At 45.0% G+C, this 20,510-nt stretch overlaps 1 protein-coding gene across 4 annotated transcripts in view; it reads right to left on the reverse strand.

Moving 5' to 3' along the window:
• The window catches only part of ptk2ab (protein tyrosine kinase 2ab), a 144,800-nt gene that overhangs the window by 34,870 nt on the left and 89,420 nt on the right, over nucleotides 1–20,510 (reverse strand). For all 4 annotated transcript variants that reach the window (XM_083761665.1, XM_083761662.1, XM_083761663.1 and 1 more), the window contains 2 exons: nucleotides 15,014–15,125; nucleotides 360–437 (listed from right to left, as the gene is read on the reverse strand). In XM_083761665.1, the coding sequence (XP_083617791.1) occupies nucleotides 360–437; nucleotides 15,014–15,125 (190 nt within the window). The remainder of the gene's footprint in view (nucleotides 1–359; nucleotides 438–15,013; nucleotides 15,126–20,510) is intronic.

Genomic DNA, 20,510 nt, shown 5'->3' on the forward strand with positions numbered 1-20,510 from the left:
AGCGGTAGAGATTTCTACACCACTGGATTGGACCACTATTGGTGTTCTGTCTAGTCCACACTTCTGATTGGCTGCTGCTGCTGCTCTAATCACGTTCGCACGTCGCTTCTAAAACTTTTGCCACGCCTCTCTCTTGCTGGCTCCGCCTCCTTTACGCTACAGTGGGGAGGGTGGCGTGCAACAAGACAACGCACGGAAAACCTCCACCGCCACTTCCTCCGAACTCGGGAATATATATACCTCTTCTGCTGGTGTGAATTTGGCGCAAGAAAGTTAAGGAACCAACTTGTTAGGCGTGTGTGTGTGCGTGTGTGTGTGTGTGTGTGTGTGTGTGTGAGTGTGTGTGCGTGTGTGTGTACCTGGTAGTGTCCGGGGTGTTGTGGACTGGGGTAGAATCCTTCACTGGAACGAGGACTAGGATAGCCTGGTCTACTGGGCTGCAGACAGACAGACAGACAGACAGACGTAGGACAGACAGACAGTGAGACAGAATCGTTAAAACCTTGTGCTTTTGTTTGTTGTGTTTGGAGGGGAGGGGAGGGGAGGGGAGGGGGGGACACCAGGCATGAGGAGGACGGTCTACACACAGAACCTCCGAGCTGGCTGTTTGTGTGGCTGGGTTAGCTGTCAATCAAGAGGAAGGGGGAGGAGAACCCACAACAAGCTGTTAATGGTTAGTCAATCACGGTCAAAACAAGACACTTTTGCTCATTCATCTAACGTGTTACAAACGACTAGAACGTCGATGGATCACGACCATGTGTGGCAGCTGTGTTGCTGCTTTGGGTTAGATGCTGATGTAGTAGTGTGGAATGGCTTTTTCTTCATGTATAAAAAAGATCTATACCAGTGGGACCTCTAACCTTCCACACCCTCTCATTGAAGCTGCCTCTGGACCACACCTCCGACAGCAAGACAGACAGACAAGGAGACAGACAAGACGTCAGACAGACAGACAGACAAGACGTCAGACAGAAAGACAAGACGTCAGACAGACAGACAAGACGTCAGACAGACAAACAGACAGACGGTCAGACAGTCAAGGCGTTGTGCGAAGACAAGGAGACAGTCAGTCAGTCAGTCAGAAATGGACAGACAAACAGACAGCACAAGTCTGTTGGACAAAACACATATTATATTACTGACAAACAAAGAAAGGACAACAGTTCCTACTACCCTGGTCTAACCACAAACACACAATTAAATTGGCGCGCAGGTGCGCGCGCACACACACACACACACACACACACACACACACACACACAGACACACACACACACACACACACACACACACACACACTCATGCACGCACGTACGTTGGTTCAGTTTCTTCAGTGGTTCTTTGTGATGGTTGCAGTGATACATACGTAGCACCGGTTTGATATAACAAACCTCTGTCTATGACCCCTCTATGGTGTCCATAGGTGTGTGCAATGGTTCATATAGCAGTGAATCTGAAACCTTTTCATTTCAAGGACCCCCTAAAGTTTACTATGCATTAGGCCACATTATACCCCCCCATAACTCAAGAGTGTACAAATAGCACACAACCTAAAAAGTCTAATATCTCCCCTGAGTCACAGGGCTGTTGGCTTCCCATGGTGGAGACCCGGGTACGATTCCCGGGTGTTTCACACTAGTTACCAATCAAATAGCTAGTTACCAATCAAATAGCTAGTTACCAATCAAATAGCTAGTTACCAATCAATTAGCTGGTGACAATAAAGGACTCAAATTAAGACCTCAAAGGACCCCTGAAGGCCAACCTTTATGACATGTCTGGGCCCTACCACGCCTTACCCGTTCTGTCTAAATGTTTTAGGCATTTTTCACTATTTTGAAAAACATCTTAAAATAGTTCAAATAGCCGATCTACAAGCTCACAATCTTGTTTTTTCAATATGGTAAAATCGCCCTACAAGTTTATGGGCTTAAGGCGGCAAAAAAGGGCCCTAATTAGTGTTATTTAGCACAATTAGTGTTTAGTGTGAGAACGGATTGAGGGTGTTGACAGCCAAAGCTGTGAGTCTGTGACCATGATTACAGAAGCTTCTCTTGGAAATCCCAGTTAAAAAAAAAAAAAAAAAGCAACACACACAGAAAAGACGTACAGCAGGGTTTGGTGACCAACTAGATGCAGCTCAAAAAATAACAAATAAAGTACAGTATGTCAGTGTTGTTTTTGGCAGCAAATTTCTACTTTAGTTTTAGTCATAGCCTCTTGAATAGTTTTCACTTAATCAGAAACGTCATGCCACCATGGACATGTGTGTGTGTGTGTGTGTGCATGTTATACAGTATATATATATATACACAGTATATGTGTATATATGTGACCAGATTTGACTGAGAGACTGCCATCGTGCAAATTCCAGCTTTTCACCAGAGTAGAAAAACGTTTTTTTCCCTTTTTTTTTTCAAAATGAGTTAATAGCACAGGCAGACTCTTCACATACTAGAACATGTCTGAAATAAGTGTCAGAGCTGACATCGACATGTAAATATCAAATAAATGCTTCAACATGTAGCTATGTGTAATGTTAGAGACCACAGTGAACCTTTCAAGCCTCTTTTCTCAACTCGCTGTTTTCTGCAAGACATTACTCTAAAAGCCTTATCTCCAAAACTGGTGGGTCAAACTGAACAACCAATATGTCAATTTGAAGCTATGATTCCCTGCTTTCATATGACATTTTTTTTTTTTTAAATACAATGGCAGTCTCTCAGTCAAATTTGGTCACATATATGTGTTATACACACATGTCCATGGTGGCATGGCGATTATGAAAACATTTCATATGTGTATATATATTTTGATTTGCACTATCGCGAGAACGATGGCTTCCATTATAGCATGGTAACTTATCAGGAATAGAAAGCCTGCGGTTTCTAATTAGCTTAGATTTCCCCATCGATGATGTCACTGGAAGACGGGTTTCTGAACTGCCCACAGCACTGAGACACAATGAGTAGAGGTGGTTTCTGAACTGCCCACAGCGCTGAGACACAGACAGAGTAGAGGTGGTTTCTGAACTGCCCACAGCGCTGAGACACAGACAGAGTAGAGGTGGTTTCTGAACTGCCCACAGCGCTGAGACACAGACTGAGTAGAGGTGGTTTCTGAACTGCCCACAGCGCTAAGACACAGACTGAGTAGAGGTGGTTTCTGAACTGCCCACAGCGCTAAGACACAGACTGAGTAGAGGTGGTTTCTGAACTGCCCACAGCGCTAAGACACAGACAGAGTAGAGGTGGTTTCTGAACTGTCCACAGCGCTGAGACACAGACAGAGTAGAGGTGGTTTCTGAACTGCCCACAGCACTGAGACACAGACAGAGTAGAGGTGGTTTCTGAACTGCCCACAGCGCTGAGACACAGACTGAGTAGAGGTGGTTTCTGAACTGCCCACAGCGCTGAGACACAGACTGAGTAGAGGTGGTTTCTGAACTGCCCACAGCCCTGAGACACAGACTGAGTAGAAGTGGTTTCTGAACTGTCCACAGCCCTGAGACACAGACTGAGTAGAAGTGGTTTCTGAACTGTCCACAGCCCTGAGACACAGACAGAGTAGAGGTGGTTTCTGAACTGCCCACAGCCCTGAGACACAGACTGAGTAGAGGTGGTTTCTGAACTGTCCACAGCGCTGAGACACAGACTGAGTAGAGAGAAAAAAAAGTGCTATTTATGAATAGCACAGACACCCCTTTTGCAACCAGATCTGTGTTTTCTTTTTTTGATATTCTAGTATTTCAAAGTGTCCATGGTGTCATGTGTTTCTTGTCTCCCCAAACATCACTAAAATAAGATCTGGTTGTATATAAAACAAAATATTAAATAAGGTTTCTTTCTGCCCAACAGGCGACAATATCAAATATCCTAAAAATATCCCCTTCGAGACTTGGAGTGTCAGAGCGTTTACAGCACACCATCCATCTCTATAGTCGTGCTTATTATAAACGACTAGCTATGGGCTATGTTCTGAGTGCATTATAGTAATAGTAACCCACGCCACTTAAACACACCCCCCATTTTCCCCAAAAGCTTTATTGTCAGATCGCATGGCAGCCTGGAATCACTGACGGCTGCTATCATCACAGCCAGGAGCGTTTTATTGCCAACTTATGAGGAATCCAACGAGGAATGTGCAGCTTTCAGCCACGTGACGCAGTGACAGCCCAACATTAAACGATTAAGGGAGTAAATCCCCCGTCGTCTACGACAGGGTTTATGAGAGTAAATGCCAGAGATCCTAAAAACAAACAGCCCAGTTGTCCCCGCATCGGCATCGCACATGGAGAAGGACAGAGAGGAACAATGTGTCCCCGCCTAGACCCAGGGCTTCTCAAAGTGTGGGTCCGGTCCTTGAGGGGGGTCCCCATGTAGCTATAAATGGATAGTTTGGCAATTATTTGGGGGGCCCACTTGCAACATCCTCACGTCCCACCGCCACGCTCATGGTCATCATGTGGATTTGTAGCCCCATCTACTGGTGAAGACAGGCATGCATGCACGCACAATCCCCGTCTACCAACAGGATTTACAACTGAATAGCAGAAATCCTCTGGGAACATCTACTGGGAACAGTGTCCTGTTTTAGTTCGAAATCCAACACACACACACACACACACACACACACACACACACACACACACACACACACACACACACACACACACACACACACACACACACACACACACACACACACACACACACACACACACACACACACACACACACACACACACGCTAATTGCAATGTTTTCGTCGTTTTGTTTTGTTTAAACTTTTGCATCCCTCTGAGACACTCGGTATAAGCCATAACTCATAACGGCATTAGGAATGTCAGGAATGCGCAGCCACAAGCGTGTAATAAAACCACTTAATCCCTCGTTTATACTCATGTCATCATACCAAAAATAGCGAGAACATGGCGATCTACGCACTGTAGCACACTGCATCAACACGCACTGCGAGCTTGTATAGGCCTGTTGTTTCTGTGTAGTTTAAATAAATAGGTTTTTTTTAGAAACATTTAATCCATTTTGGCCGGGAACCCCATTTGGTGTTGTAAACATTATGTTATAATGTAGCTATTGGAAAATAGCAGACCTACAAGCTCATAGCGTGCCACCGAGTGGCGCGCTACGAGCTTGTAGGTCTGCTATTTTTTTTTTATATCTTTGAATATATATATTCTTTCAGAGTGAACGTTTTTAACTCAAATATTTGCTTCCTAGAACATATTTTTTCAGATGGGGGTCGGCGGCAAATTACATATCATTTTTGGGGTCCTTGACATGAAATATTGAGCACCACTGATATATAGAAACATGAGGTATTTCTGAAAACTGTCAGTCCTAAATGGGTTAAGCCTATACAATGACATGACCAGAAGAACAGGGATGCCAAGTCGAAAGTGGTTCCACATTTGTTTGTATTGGCAGCAACACTGTGTTAATTGGATGACTGATCCTCCGTCGTCTGTCGAAAACGGACTTTATTTCACAAATTTGATTCCGTTCCAACACAGAGCATTTTGTCTGCTTGGATTTACAACCTTACACCCGAAACAATCAGTCTTGAACGGAATTATGTGCATGCACGCACACGCACACGTACACGTACACACACACACACACACACACACGCACGGACGCACGCACACGCACGGACACACGCACACACGGCCTGGACCCATGACCCTGGAGCATGGTCTTGTCCACACGGGACACTTTCTTTAACAGGGAGATTTATTCCTCCATTTGTCTCTATACTCAACTCTATATTATTTTATGTATATACATAAATAGGTATAGTATCTCCTTTCAATTTCCCATGGTATGTTATTATGCTACATGAATGAGGTTCGACTGTACATTTACGGGTGCAACAGTTAAAGCTGCTATAAGCAATACTATGTCAAAATTTGTATGACTTTTTCTTTTCTTTTTTTGGTACAGCCAGAATTAAGTAAAACGCTCCCCCAAAAAATGTAGTCTCTGTGACATAGGGGCCACAATCTGCATTCAAAGATGTTCCTAGAAGCTTTGTCATTGGTCGGAAAGAAAAACCCAGTCGAAATGACTAACCAATCAGGAAGTAGACAGGGAAGTCGGCCAATGACAAAGCAGATTGCGGCCCCTAGATGTGTCACAGAGTATTTTACCCATTGCTGGCTGTCTGAATACACAAAAGAATTAAAGAAAAGGTCATTCAAATGTTGACATGTTATTGCTTATAGCAGCTTTAATCAAACGAATCAATTTAAAATTATATTAATTACAAGTAAATAATAAAAAAACTAAAAACTAAATTAGCTATTTTCACAAAAGAATTACGTTGCAGACCAAAGTACGAAATAAGGCTTAAGTTGTTAATCACACTGATCGAAATAAGTCAATTAAATAAGAGTAGTCACCTAATTTGCCTTCAACATGTTTACGCTGTATACGTCATAGTTTTGATGTTGGCAGATTATGACTCACACACCAGAAACCCAAGCCTATATACAAACCCTTTCAGGCACTTGATAATGTTGACACTTTCTCAACCACGCATGATATATAAAACGTCTGGAGGTGGCGTTGACTCAGGTTCGGGGGAGGTGATGGGTGAAGTCACAGCTGTTTCAGAACGAGGTATAGTCACCTGCTAAAACCGGCATGTTTACCGTCCAACACATACCAGCCGGGTCAAGGCGACAGCGGGCCTGCAAAGCCAGCATTCATTCTGGCTTTGTTTTGTTTTTTACTGCAGACAAAACTCGACCTTTTTTCACAAATGAAAACTAAATACAAACTAAGCCATGATGACTAAAACTATGACAAAAAAATATATTGACAATTTCGTCAACAAAATTTGGACTAAAATGACTTAGTAGAGATCCGATAGAACTAAAGCACAAGTCATTTTATGTTGGGTTGCGTTCGGGTGTTGCGCTCTGGAAATAGCAGATGAGACACTGAGACAAAACCGGATTTGGTTCTCAAAATCAGATCTTTAGGAGGAGCGACTGTCCACACTGTTATTTGCAAGTGATCAGATTATTAGATGTGTGTATTCAGACATGGTCTATCTATCTGTGGTGGTTGGTAGTGCTAACCTAACGACATGCGCATAAGTAATGTCCACCTAACACTCAGTTGTATACGGTGGTGTCTGGAAAAAAACAAAGATCTACAAGCTCACAACGCATCATGATGTGACGCAGAAGTGTCCAGAATAATCTTTAGAAATCAGAGTTGAATTTAATTTCAAACCATCTGAATGTGGTTCAAATCTGATTCACAAAAATGTCTTCCAGTTATTAATTTTTTTGTTAAGACTTGAAAAACCAATGTAATTCCAATCCGGATGTGGGCTGCCTAGTGTGAACACAGCCTAAAAACAAGCCTCATCCCTGGACATGAACGCTAGTAATAGTATACCGACTAAACCTCTCCGATACTCTCATCCATGCATTTCTTCTATGCCTCCGTCCAGCAGTCATTCAAGGTGACAGAAGACAGCACAGGATGCATCAACAATGCTTTACCACAATGCATTCCAACCAGTGTTAATTTTGTCGACTAAAACAAAGACCGAAAAAATGTTCGTCAACTACTTTTTTTTCACTGGCGAAAACAAAATGGAAACAAAATGAAAACTAAGCTATGATGACTAAAACTAAGACTAAATATATTAACAATTTCGTCAACAAATAAAAAACTAGACTAACATGTTAGGGAGGGACTAGTGGACAAGAGATCCAGTATAAGTCATTTTACACTTGGTTGCATGCTGAAAATAGCAGATCTTCAAGCTCACAACGCGTCACATTGCTACGCGTTGTGAGCTTGTAGATCGGCTATTTTCAGCAAGTGTAAAATCAGTCATTACGACGGCATCAAGGCCCGCCGAAATACTAGTAATATTAGTTGACTAAATCCACTGTGGATTTAGTCGACTAAGATCGCATGACACCTAGTCGACTAAAACTAGACTAACGCTAAAACAATCCAGGTGACTAAAATGTGACTAAAACTAAATTAGGTTTCATTTCCAAAGACTGCGACTAAACTAAAATAGAAAACTTGCTGCCAAAAACGACCAAAGCTAAGCTAATGCTATCTAGCCTGGTGAAGTATGCCTTCCTTTGCACTGCAGGCTAGCGTAGCGACGCACTGGAAAAACAAGTCATTGCTGTTGAATTCGTTCACAGCAACGTTAGTTCTGCTTTTGGGTTTCGGCCTATAGCATATAAAAATAGCGCATCGACGTCATTTCTTGAACATCTGTAATAATATAAGTATACTTTTGGAAAATTCCATGGGAGCTATAGACAGGTCAGACTATAATAAGCGCGGTGGAATTGGGATTTAGTGCAGGAATCTGCAGCGGGACTGAGAATAGGTAGAAACAAGCAAAGGGCACGTCAACGCTATAGCCCACACACGCGCAACTGTGAGGACATCTAAATGGCATGTCACGCACACGCACACACACGCGCACGCGCACACGCACACGCACACGCACACGCACACGCACACACACACACACACACACACACTGGTGTTGGTTCGTGCTGTATTGGAACAAAACATGTAAAAATGTATTAATGATGATAGTTAGATTTGGTTGAGTTCATTCCTAAATTACAGGAGGCCCCTTTTGCACCAGGGTTCAACCTGTTCCGTTATATTATTTCAGCAGACCTACAAGCTCATAGCGCGCCACCGAGTGGCGCGCTACGAGCTTGTAGGTCTGCTATTTTTTTTTTTTAAACGTGAAAACGCGGCAACAAATCTTTGAACATATTTCAGAAGACTTTTTTTTTTTTAATTATTTCCACGTCAGGCCTTAAATGGGCTAAAAAAATCACCTGTGCCTCATAGGAACCGCGAGGAACAAAGACGGGTTTGTCTGGGCGGGTAGCGGTAGCGGGGCAGCGAGGGCGGAGCGGCGGGGGGCTCGTCTCGGCAGTCGGAGGAGGAGGAGGGGGTCTGGAGGCCGTCGGGTCGGTCGTAGTCGGAGGAGGAGAGGTCGCGAGGAGGGAGGAGTAGGTATGATGAGGGAGAAAGAGGGCTCTGTCGCTCTGGGAAAGGGAGGAGGGGTCCCCAATGATGGCGCGGAAACCCGGGGTCTCCCAGTCCCCAGCCGGGGGGTGCCAGGGCCGGGAGTGAGAGTGAGAGTGCGGCTGACACGTGGCGTGCGGTCGGGGGCAGCTGCAGCCGATTGGGAGGAGGAGGCTGGGATTGGAGAGGGGCGATGGGGAGGGAACCGCAGGCTCATGGGCCTGGAAATGTGGCTGTTTCTGGGCCTGGACATGTGGATGCTGCTTCTGGGGATGGTGCTGCTGCCGAGGAGGGCTATGGTTACAGTACTGGCTGAGCTGGCGGGGGAGAGAGGAGGTAGTATACCGGGTCTGGGCGTGGTGGGAGTTCTGGGGCAGAGGGCGAGGGTAGGAGTAGTGGCCTGAGAGTTCGGTGGAGGAGGTATCGGGGTCCGAACGCAGGTGGGACGCCTGGCGATCGTATACGCGGGGAAGACTGTGCCAAGCGGGTGGGTGAGTAGGAGGAGGAGTAGGAGGAGGAGGGCGGGAGTCAGAGGAAGAGGAGGGAGATCTAGTAGGAGGAGGAGGAGGAGTAGTAGGAGGAGGCTGTCCGAGGCAGAGGGAGAGCTGGGAGGCAAAGCGTTGGTTGGATTGGTGGCGATGGTGGTGGTGGTGATGATGCTGAGGATGGAGTTGTTGGTGATGATGATGAAGGCCCGGAGCAGACAGGCAGTTCAGACTGAAGCTCGGCTGCAGGGTGGGATGACGGCTGGGCTGCACAGACAGACAGACAGACAGACAGACAGACAGACAGACGGGCAGGCAGACAGACGGACGGGCAGGCAGACAGACAGACAGACAGAAGGAAGGAAGAGACAGGGGAGTGAAAGGAGAAGCAGAGAGCAGCAAGACAGGAGGGCTAACAGCATGCCAGAGTGAGGAAAAGGAACTAAGCGACAGACTAAGCGACAACCCTCGGAGAAGAGACGCTATATATATATATATATATATATATATATATATATATATCTCTCCACATCAAAGCCATGATAATGATATAATTCATCATGTATAATATTATCAGGGGTCTTTTCAACCCATTTCACATCACAAGGCCCAGTATTTATTCGGGCATTTGAGCCACACGGAACCAGCATTTTTATGAGATCTAGCCTCGCTAGACAAATACGTATTTTGTCGTCGTTGGATAGGATTTTGTCTACAATTCCATGCTGTATAAAATAGCAATTCTACATTCTCTAATTGTGTATAGACCGTAGACTTCTTGTAAATTTAGTATTGCAGATGTTCAACAATAATGTAACTCTTGAGAGAGCATATAAATTAAACCAAATTAACCTGTATGTACAGGTTCGTTCATTTGTTTTCAGTTCACGCTCTCGAGTTAAAGATCTAATGAGGGTCCATTTGGTTACCACCTCTCCATCACTCAGCTGCGGCGGACCGCCTGGAACCAGCCTCAAGGACCACTGGTGGTCCCCGGACCACTGGTTGAAAACCACTGATGTATATCATTGTATTGTAACCCATTTTGGGAGGGAACTCCCTTTTGGTGTTAGCGTTACGTCATGCTTTAGCTATTGAAAAATAGCAGATCTACAAGCTCATAGCTACGAGCTTGTAGGTCTGCTATTTTTTTGAAAAATCGAAGAACGACTGACATAGAAACATATAGCTTTTTCAGAAAACTGTCAGGATGTAGAAGACCTTTTTTAGAATCTGATCTCAGGTCAGAAATGGGTTAGAAAACGGCTCCATTTGTAAAAAAAGAAAAAGAAAAAAAGGCATCAGCACCTTGGCCTTCCGGCAGATAATATACGGCGGTGGCCGTCGGCCACAGAAGCAGTCGACACATGTTTAATCCATTTTGGGCCGTGGGAACCCCTTTCGGTGTTAGCATTACGTCATGCTTTAGCTATTTAAAAATAGCAGACCTACAAGCTCATAGCGCGCCACCGAGTGGCGCGCTACGAGCTTGTAGGTATGCTTTTTTTATTTTTATCAAAGAGCGACTGACGTAGAAGACATTTTATTAGAATCTGATCTCAGGTCAGAATGGAAAAAAGAGGAAAAGGGGGGTGAGAGGGAGGAGGTGCTAGGGTGGGTGGGCAAACCGGGGGTTGGGTGCAGGAGGGTGAACGAACTCGTCTTTGTCGGGTAGCAAAAAAATCCTTCACATCCATCCATCTAGTTCTATATAATTGCAGGGTTTCAGAGTCGGGTGACGGTTCAAAAGTTTGGACGTTTTATGGAAACTGTGAGACGCATGGCACAGAAATAACACTCTGCTGTTCCATTATTCAATTTTTTCCCCCAGGCATCTCGACGGGGCACGTGTGTGCGCGCTCAGTGACGTCATGGCAGACACTGTACTGTACTGTAGTCTACTGTACGTGTCTTTCACTGCGCTCTATGCATGTACGGTATTGTATTTGTGACATCAAACTGTATACCGTTGCTTCGGCCGATGCCAAACTTTGCACACGCACTCCCTGGATACCAACGATGAACTTCTGCCGGGAACGACATTTTCCAGAGCGGCCTGTTATAGCGCCACCAGGAGGCCGACTTTTGTGAAAGACATTTTTTTGCCATTACTCCTCCATATTTTGTCCAAAAAATCGTTACACACTATCTCTATAGTCATGTGCTCAAGACGGATCTGTCATATTTCATATTCCATCCTGATTGGCTAACATTGGCTTTCAAATTTTGCAGGATTGGCCCGTTTTTAACAAAAACCCTGAAATCATGAACGTGGTGTGCAATTTACGTGAAATCTTTCACAGACGTTCCTACTAGGCGGAGGAATATATCCCACCCTTTTCACATTGGCCTGTTATAGCGCCACCAACACGTGGATTTTTGTGCAACACACATTTTTGGAACAAAATGCCTCAAATCATCCAATTGCCATCCAAGGCACCCTTTTCACATTGGCTTATTATAGCGCCACCAGGAGGCCACAACCCGACCTGCCCTGGTGGAGACCTGTGCCCCGAGGGGCACTTTATCTAGTTTCAATTTGTCATCGTGTGAACCCTGGTCGACAAACGTTAGCCAGTGACAACCCCAAAATTAACAACGTGAGCTTGTAGATCACCTTATACAGTATGACACGCCCCCAAAATATGGACGCTAAATTGGCTCATTATTGTCAGTCACCACTGACTCAACCCATTCAGGACAGGAACCCCTTTTAGTGTTTTAAGCTTTCAATTAGCTATTGAAAAATCGCAGATCTACAAGTTCATAGAGCGGCACTCGGTGCCGCGCTATGAGCTTGTAGATCAAAAAAATTGAAAATGTGGCACAGATATTTGAATATATATATTCTTTCAGAGCGTTTTTAACTCAAATCTTTGCTTCTGGGGGGTCCCTGGAACATCATATTTTCAGAGAGGGGGTCGGCGGCCGATTACATAATTTCTGGGGTCCATCACATGAAATAGTTTGAGGAACACCGTCATAGAAACATAGGTTTTTCAGAAAACTGAAAAAACAAGCAATTTCTAAATGGGTTAAGTCGTTTTTTTGACGGGTCTGCCATAAAGCCTGCCATTCTCTTGTCTATGGCGTGGGATTTCCCCTCTACACACCATCTACAGGCATGTACAGAGACGTTCATAATTCATACACTAACAACTTAATTCAGTGTATGTACAGTGCGTCTACATGCACGCTGGCGTAAATCCCCTGCTGTGTTCTGAAAGACCATAATCAGATTCAATTATCTGCAACAAGCAGTTCCAATCCACAGTCAGGAACCGAGGCCAAAACAGTGTCTTACTCTGGGTGGTGTAAACAGTGTCTTACTCTGGGTGGTGTAATCAGTGTCTTACTTTGGGTGGTGTAAACAGTGTCTTACTCTGGGTGGTGTAATCAGTGTCTTACTCTGGGTGGTGTAATCAGTGTCTTACTCTGGGTGGTGTAAACAGTGTCTTACTCTGGGTGGTGTAATCAGTGTCTTACTCTGGGTGGTGTAATCAGTGTCTTACTCTGGGTGGTGTAATCAGTGTCTTACTCTGGGTGGTGTAATCAGTGTCTTACTCTGGGTGGTGTAAACAGTGTCTTACTCTGGGTGGTGTAATCAGTGTCTTACTCTGGGTGGTGTAAACAGTGTCTTACTCTGGGTGGTGTAATCAGTGTCTTACTCTGGGTGGTGTAATCAGTGTCTTACTCTGGGTGGTGTAATCAGTGTCTTACTCTGGGTGGTGTAATCAGTGTCTTACTCTGGGTGGTGTAATCAGTGTCTTACTCTGGGTGGTGTAATCAGTGTCTCTTACTCTGGGTGGTGTAATCAGTGTCTTACTCTGGGTGGTGTAATCAGTGTCTTACTCTGGGTGGTGTAATCAGTGTCTTACTCTGGGTGGTGTAATCAGTGTCTTACTCTGGGTGGTGTAATCAGTGTCTCTTACTCTGGGTGGTGTAATCAGTGTCTTACTCTGGGTGGTGTAATCAGTGTCTTACTCTGGGTGGTGTAATCAGTGTCTTACTCTGGGTGGTGTAATCAGTGTCTTACTCTGGGTGGTGTAATCAGTGTCTCTTACTCTGGGTGGTGTAATCAGTGTCTTACTCTGGGTGGTGTAATCAGTGTCTTACTCTGGGTGGTGTAATCAGTGTCTTACTCTGGGTGGTGTAAACAGTCTCTTACTCTGGGTGGTGTAATCAGTGTCTCTTACTCTGGGTGGTGTAAACAGTGTCTTACTCTGGGTGGTGTAAACAGTCTCTTACTCTGGGTGGTGTAATCAGTGTCTTACTCTGGGTGGTGTAATCAGTGTCTTACTCTGGGTGGTGTAAACAGTGTCTTACTCTGGGTGGTGTAATCAGTGTCTTACTCTGGGTGGTGTAAACAGTGTCTTACTCTGGGTGGTGTAATCAGTGTCTTACTCTGGGTGGTGTAATCAGTGTCTTACTCTGGGTGGTGTAATCAGTGTCTTACTCTGGGTGGTGTAATCAGTGTCTTACTCTGGGTGGTGTAATCAGTGTCTTACTCTGGGTGGTGTAATCAGTGTCTTACTCTGGGTGGTGTAATCAGTGTCTTACTCTGGGTGGTGTAATCAGTGTCTTACTCTGGGTGGTGTAAACAGTGTCTTACTCTGGGTGGTGTAATCAGTGTCTTACTCTGGGTGGTGTAATCAGTGTCTTACTCTGGGTGGTGTAATCAGTGTCTTACTCTGGGTGGTGTAATCAGTGTCTTACTCTGGGTGGTGTAATCAGTGTCTTACTCTGGGTGGTGTAATCAGTCTCTTACTCTGGGTGGTGTAATCAGTGTCTTACTCTGGGTGGTGTAATCAGTGTCTTACTCTGGGTGGTGTAATCAGTGTCTTACTCTGGGTGGTGTAATCAGTCTCTTACTCTGGGTGGTGTAATCAGTGTCTTACTCTGGGTGGTGTAAACAGTGTCTTACTCTGGGTGGTGTAATCAGTGTCTTACTCTGGGTGGTGTAATCAGTGTCTTACTCTGGGTGGTGTAAACAGTGTCTTACTCTGGGTGGTGTAATCAGTGTCTTACTCTGGGTGGTGTAATCAGTGTCTTACTCTGGGTGGTGTAAACAGTGTCTTACTCTGGGTGGTGTAATCAGTGTCTTACTCTGGGTGGTGTAATCAGTGTCTTACTCTGGGTGGTGTAATCAGTGTCTTACTCTGGGTGGTGTAATCAGTGTCTTACTCTGGGTGGTGTAATCAGTGTCTTACTCTGGGTGGTGTAATCAGTGTCTTACTCTGGGTGGTGTAAACAGTCTCTTACTCTGGGTGGTGTAATCAGTGTCTTACTCTGGGTGGTGTAAACAGTGTCTTACTCTGGGTGGTGTAATCAGTGTCTTACTCTGGGTGGTGTAATCAGTGTCTTACTCTGGGTGGTGTAAACAGTGTCTTACTCTGGGTGGTGTAATCAGTGTCTTACTCTGGGTGGTGTAATCAGTGTCTTACTCTGGGTGGTGTAAACAGTGTCTTACTTTGGGTGGTGCCTCGTCGGAGCCTCCAGAGTCCCAGGACACCGTCACCTGTCTCCTCATCTCCATCCTGCTCCTCTCCAGCTGCTGCGCCTTCTCCTCTTCTAAGATGGTACTGCAACGAAAACAAACACACCTCATCTATGAACGACCTCTTCGGTACTGCAAGACAACACAGCGAAACAAACACACCTCATCTATGAATTATGGCCGTCACCATCGAGACGTTTCGGTTGACGATCAATTGCCATCAACAGACTGAAAATGCGATTAAGGATACATTGGAACATCAAAAATATACATCTCTGTTTGCCTTTTAGGCTTTGTAAACAAATAATTGTGACAGGGCTGCTACGGATGGATTGCAACACAAACACTTGAGCTCGAGTCACTGCAACAACACAACACAACACACACAACCACACACTTCAGCTCCAGCACTGCAACACACACACAACACACACCTCATGTGATGAATCTCAAAGACAACATTATAATTTAAACACTGTGTAGACACTAGACAATACAACTCCCTAGTCCCTATAGCAGTGGTTCCCAAACTTTTCCATGTCAAGGACCCCCAAATTGACATTTATTAGCCCGTGGGGGAAGCTATGCCAGAGACCCCCATCATAGAATAATTGTACGGCTCTAACAGTGATTCTCAACCCGTTTAATTTCAAGGACCCCCCCCCCCCCAGTTTGACATGCATCAGTCTACGGACCACCGTTTAATGACATTTCTAGCTCTGGGATCCTCGATTTATAATTGTAAAATCAATGTTAATTTACAGTGTACAAACGGGAGTTCCATTTGTACACTCTCTGAGTTACAGACCCATAAGGGTCCATTTGGTTCTGGAGACTACAAAATCATGTCAAAACAAACTCCTATACCTGGAGACTACAAAATCATGTCAAAACAAACTCCTATACCTGGAGACTACAAAATCATGTCAAAACAAACTCCTATACCTGGAGACTACAAAATCATGTCAAAACAAACTCCTATACCTGGAGACTACAAAATCATGTCAAAACAAACTCCTATACCTGGAGACTACAAAATCATGTCAAAGCAAACTCCTATACCTGGAGACTACAAAACCATGTCAAAGCAAACTCCTATACCTGGAGACTACAAAACCATGTCAAAACAAACTCCTATACCTGGAGACTACAAAACCATGTCAAAACAAACTCCTATACCTGGAGACTACAAAACCATGTCAAAACAAACTCCTATACCTGGAGACTACAAAATCATGTCAAAACAAACTCCTATACCTGGAGACTACAAAATCATGTCAAAACAAACTCCTATACCTGGAGACTACAAAATCATGTCAAAGCAAACTCCTATACCTGGAGACTACAAAACCATGTCAAAGCAAACTCCTATACCTGGAGACTACAAAACCATGTCAAAACAAACTCCTATACCTGGAGACTACAAAACCATGTCAAAACAAACTCCTATACCTGGAGACTACAAAACCATGTCAAAACAAACTCCTATACCTGGAGACTACAAAACCATGTCAAAACAAACTCCTATACCTGGAGACTACAAAACCATGTCAAAACAAACTCCTATACCTGGAGACTACAAAATCAGAATCATAGCAAAGTTTCCAAAACACTCCCACAGAGCACATATTTCTACTATAGCTCAAATACATGACCCATACTGACCTGTTCTCTGGAGACAATGCCAAGGCAGAATCATAAAAGAGTGGAGGCTTGGAAGCTACATTCTACAATGACTACACACCCAACATTCCCACTCTCCTGCACCGTTGTCTGTCTGTCTGTCTGTCTGGGGCAGAGCTATTTCTGGAACCACTGTTACCCTTCTGTCCTGCTGTGAGTGTGTGTGTGTGTGTGTGTGTGTGTGTGTGCATGTGTGTGTGTCCATTCACCTGTCCTTGTCTGTCGGCTCTATGCAAATACACCAACATGCACGCACGCACACACGCACGCACACAGATGCGGCAGCAACATCAGCAGCTACTGTGATGTTTCCGTGGTTCTATTATTAAAGTCTCATTTAACAGCTTACGCTCACTTTAAAAAAATAGCAGTTCTACAAACCCACAACGTGTCACCGTGCAACATATTGTGAGCTGATGAATCTGTGATTTTAGCTTTTTTTTTAATCTATAAACTCTGTTAAATCGCAATGTTTGGAAGAGTTTCGCCTATGATGAGAACCACAAAAGGGGGCTTGCCAGGGTGAAAGTGGTTGAGAGCATTTTTTATTGTAATCCTACTTATCATTAACAATTGCCATCAATTATTATAACCAAATGGGTCCATTTTATGCTTTTTTAACATATTTTTAACATAAGTCCTAGTAGTACAAAGTAGTAGTAAGGTTGAAATCTCTTTTTTGCAAGTAGAAATATATCCGGGTCTTACAGGGATAAGACTAAGAGTTACATTATTGTTAAACATCTGCATCACTTAAGAATAATTGTTACTTTGACCAACGTTTGCATGTTATCTCTCCTATCGTACCAACATCAACACAGCATGGACAAAAGGTTTGAAGTTTTGGGTCGGAGAGGCTAAATCTCATTACATTTTTGGTGACTCCGTGGCTCAAAAGCCGAATGAATAATGGACCTTGATATGAAAAAAATCTTGAAAACCACAGCTCTAATGGCAGCCAGTGGCTCAGGAGGTAGAGAGAGAGAGAGAAGCAGTTGGTTGGGAACCGGGAAGGTTGGTTCCCGTCGTCAACCCACAGCTTCTCCTGGCTTAGTGTCCAAGTGGCCTTGACCTTGAGCAAGACATGGAACCCCAACCACTCCTCTGACTGTTCGGCAGTCGCCCACTGCTGTTGATGGTTAAGACGGGGTTAAATGCAGGGGACAAAATTCAGAGGATGTGCAAACGTCCCGGGCCACTTATAGACCTCAACAACAACTAAAGAGGACACCGTTGTTGTGTTGTTGTTAATGCCAGGGCGTCTCCAGGGAGGATAATCCACTGGCTCAAACCACAATCAATCCAACATTGAAATCAGCTGGATTCCTTATCGTTTGTCTGAAGGGATCTATATGGTTAGAACTAGAATATATATCTTCGTTATTTGTTTTGTTGGGATCTGTATGGTAAAATATGTGACCCGGCTTGACTGAGGGCCTGCCATTGTGCAGCCTCCAGAAAAACTGCATTTTTTCTTTTTTTTTTTAATAACAAAATGAGTTAATAGCACATGAAATAAATGCTTAAACGTGTAGCTACAGTAGGTGTAATGTTATAAGAGTCCACAGAAGTGAACCTTTCAGGCCTGTTTTCTCAACTTGCTGTCTCTCTGCAAGACATTACTATGTTGTTGTTGTTGTTGTTGTTGTTGTTGTTGTTGCTGCGAGAGTGAGGTCTAGCCAACACCAACTCGGGACTCCTGGATGGCTGCCCTCCACACTTTCCTATCCAACATCAGGTTCTTGAGCTCTGCAGTGTTGTCAGCCAAGGTGTCGCGCCGCAGCACGTCTACATTAGGTGGTACGCTTCTTTCCCCTCCTGGCTTTGCCCTGGGTTGGCTCCCATAGGGTCAATTTACTTGCCTCAAGTTCTATGGGTGCCTGACGCAGTGCCCTGCCGGCCTCATCCTTCTCTCTCTCTGACTTTGTCCGTGACCCGTGGTAGGTCCCCATAGAGGTCCACATTTCTGATGCGGTCCGTCCATGTGACACCTGGTGCCATTCGTAGCATTCTTGTGTAGACTCCATCCAGGGATTTTTCCTGTTGTACTGTGAGGGTCCATGTCTCGGCCCCATACACAGCAGTACTGACTCCACTGTGAGGGTCCATGTCTCGGCCCCATACAGCAGTACTGACTCCACTGTGAGGGTCCATGTCTCGGCCCCATATACAGCAGTACTGACTCCACTGTGAGGGTCCATGTCTCGGCCCCATACAGCAGTACTGACTCCACTGTGAGGGTCCATGTCTCGGCCCCATACAGCAGTACTGACTCCACTGTGAGGGTCCATGTCTCGGCCCCATACAGCAGTACTGACTCCACTGTGAGGGTCCATGTCTCGGCCCCATACAGCAGTACTGACTCCACTGTGAGGGTCCATGTCTCGGCCCCATATACAGCAGTACTGACTCCACTGTGAGGGTCCATGTCTCGGCCCCATACAGCAGTACTGACTCCACTGTGAGGGTCCATGTCTCGGCCCCATACAGCAGTACTGACTCCACTGTGAGGGTCCATGTCTCGGCCCCATACAGCAGTACTGACTCCACTGTGAGGGTCCATGTCTCTGCCCCATATACAGCAGTACTGACTCCACTGTGAGGGTCCATGTCTCGGCCCCATACAGCAGTACTGACTCCACTGTGAGGGTCCATGTCTCGGCCCCATACAGCAGTACTGTCTCCACTGTGAGGGTCCATGTCTCGGCCCCATACAGCAGTACTGACTCCACTGTGAGGGTCCATGTCTCGGCCCCATACAGCAGTACTGACTCCACTGTGAGGGTCCATGTCTCGGCCCCATACAGCAGTACTGACTCCACAGTAGCTGTGAACAGCCGCCTCTTAACGTCTTCTCCCATGTCTGATTTCCACACTCTCCTCATCCCGTGCAAGGCTTTCCAGGCAAGTGCTCTCCGAACCTTCAGATCCTGTTCAGTTGAGGCAGTCCTCTATAGCCATATACTGCATATATATATCTCCAAAACTGGTGGGTCAAACTGAACAACCAATATGTCAATTTGAAGCTATGATTCCCTGCTTTCATACGACACGGAAAGTTGCTTCCCAGTAGAACACTACCTTCAAAACCGCCCTGAAAACCCACCTGTTTAGTCCATCCTTCCCGAGTTGACTTGATTACTTTTAGTGTTTTATTGCTTTTAATTCTTATCCTTCACTGCTTTATCTTCTCCTAATAAAGTTGTGTCATTTTCCCTGTCCTCTCCCCCGGCCGCCCACGCATGTAAAGCGTGTTTGTCGTACTTAGAAAAGCACTATATAAATCCCAGATAGTATTATTATTACCACACTATATGACAGTAAATTAAATCATACATAAACATACTCAAAGACAAACACCCAACCAGCTAGCTACATCAGCACGCACGCACGCACGCACCTGGAATAACAAAGCGTGCTCAGTGTATACAGTATATATGTGCATGTTTATACAGGGGGACGTTGAGGTAACTGCCATTAAAACACGCTTGCTGACGTGTGTAGCTACAATGGGAGCAGATGCAGTTAAAGGCGTTGCTCAATGGCACGCTGACCGTAACGACTGAGGAAGAGAGATGTGCCCTTCCTCCCGTTTCTCAGCTTTAAATAAAATAAAAAAATAGCAGATCTACAAGCTCATAGCGCGGCACTGTGAAAATGTTGGCCCAAATGTTTGAATATATTCTTTCAGAGCGAACGTTTTTAACTCAAATCTTTGCTTCTGGGAGGTCCCTGGAACAACATATTTTCAGACGGGGGTCGGCGGCCAATTACACATATTTGTGCG

This window comes from Protomyctophum parallelum (assembly GCF_964188405.1).
Source record: "Protomyctophum parallelum genome assembly, chromosome: 3".
NCBI classification, from domain to species: Eukaryota; Metazoa; Chordata; class Actinopteri; order Myctophiformes; family Myctophidae; genus Protomyctophum; species Protomyctophum parallelum.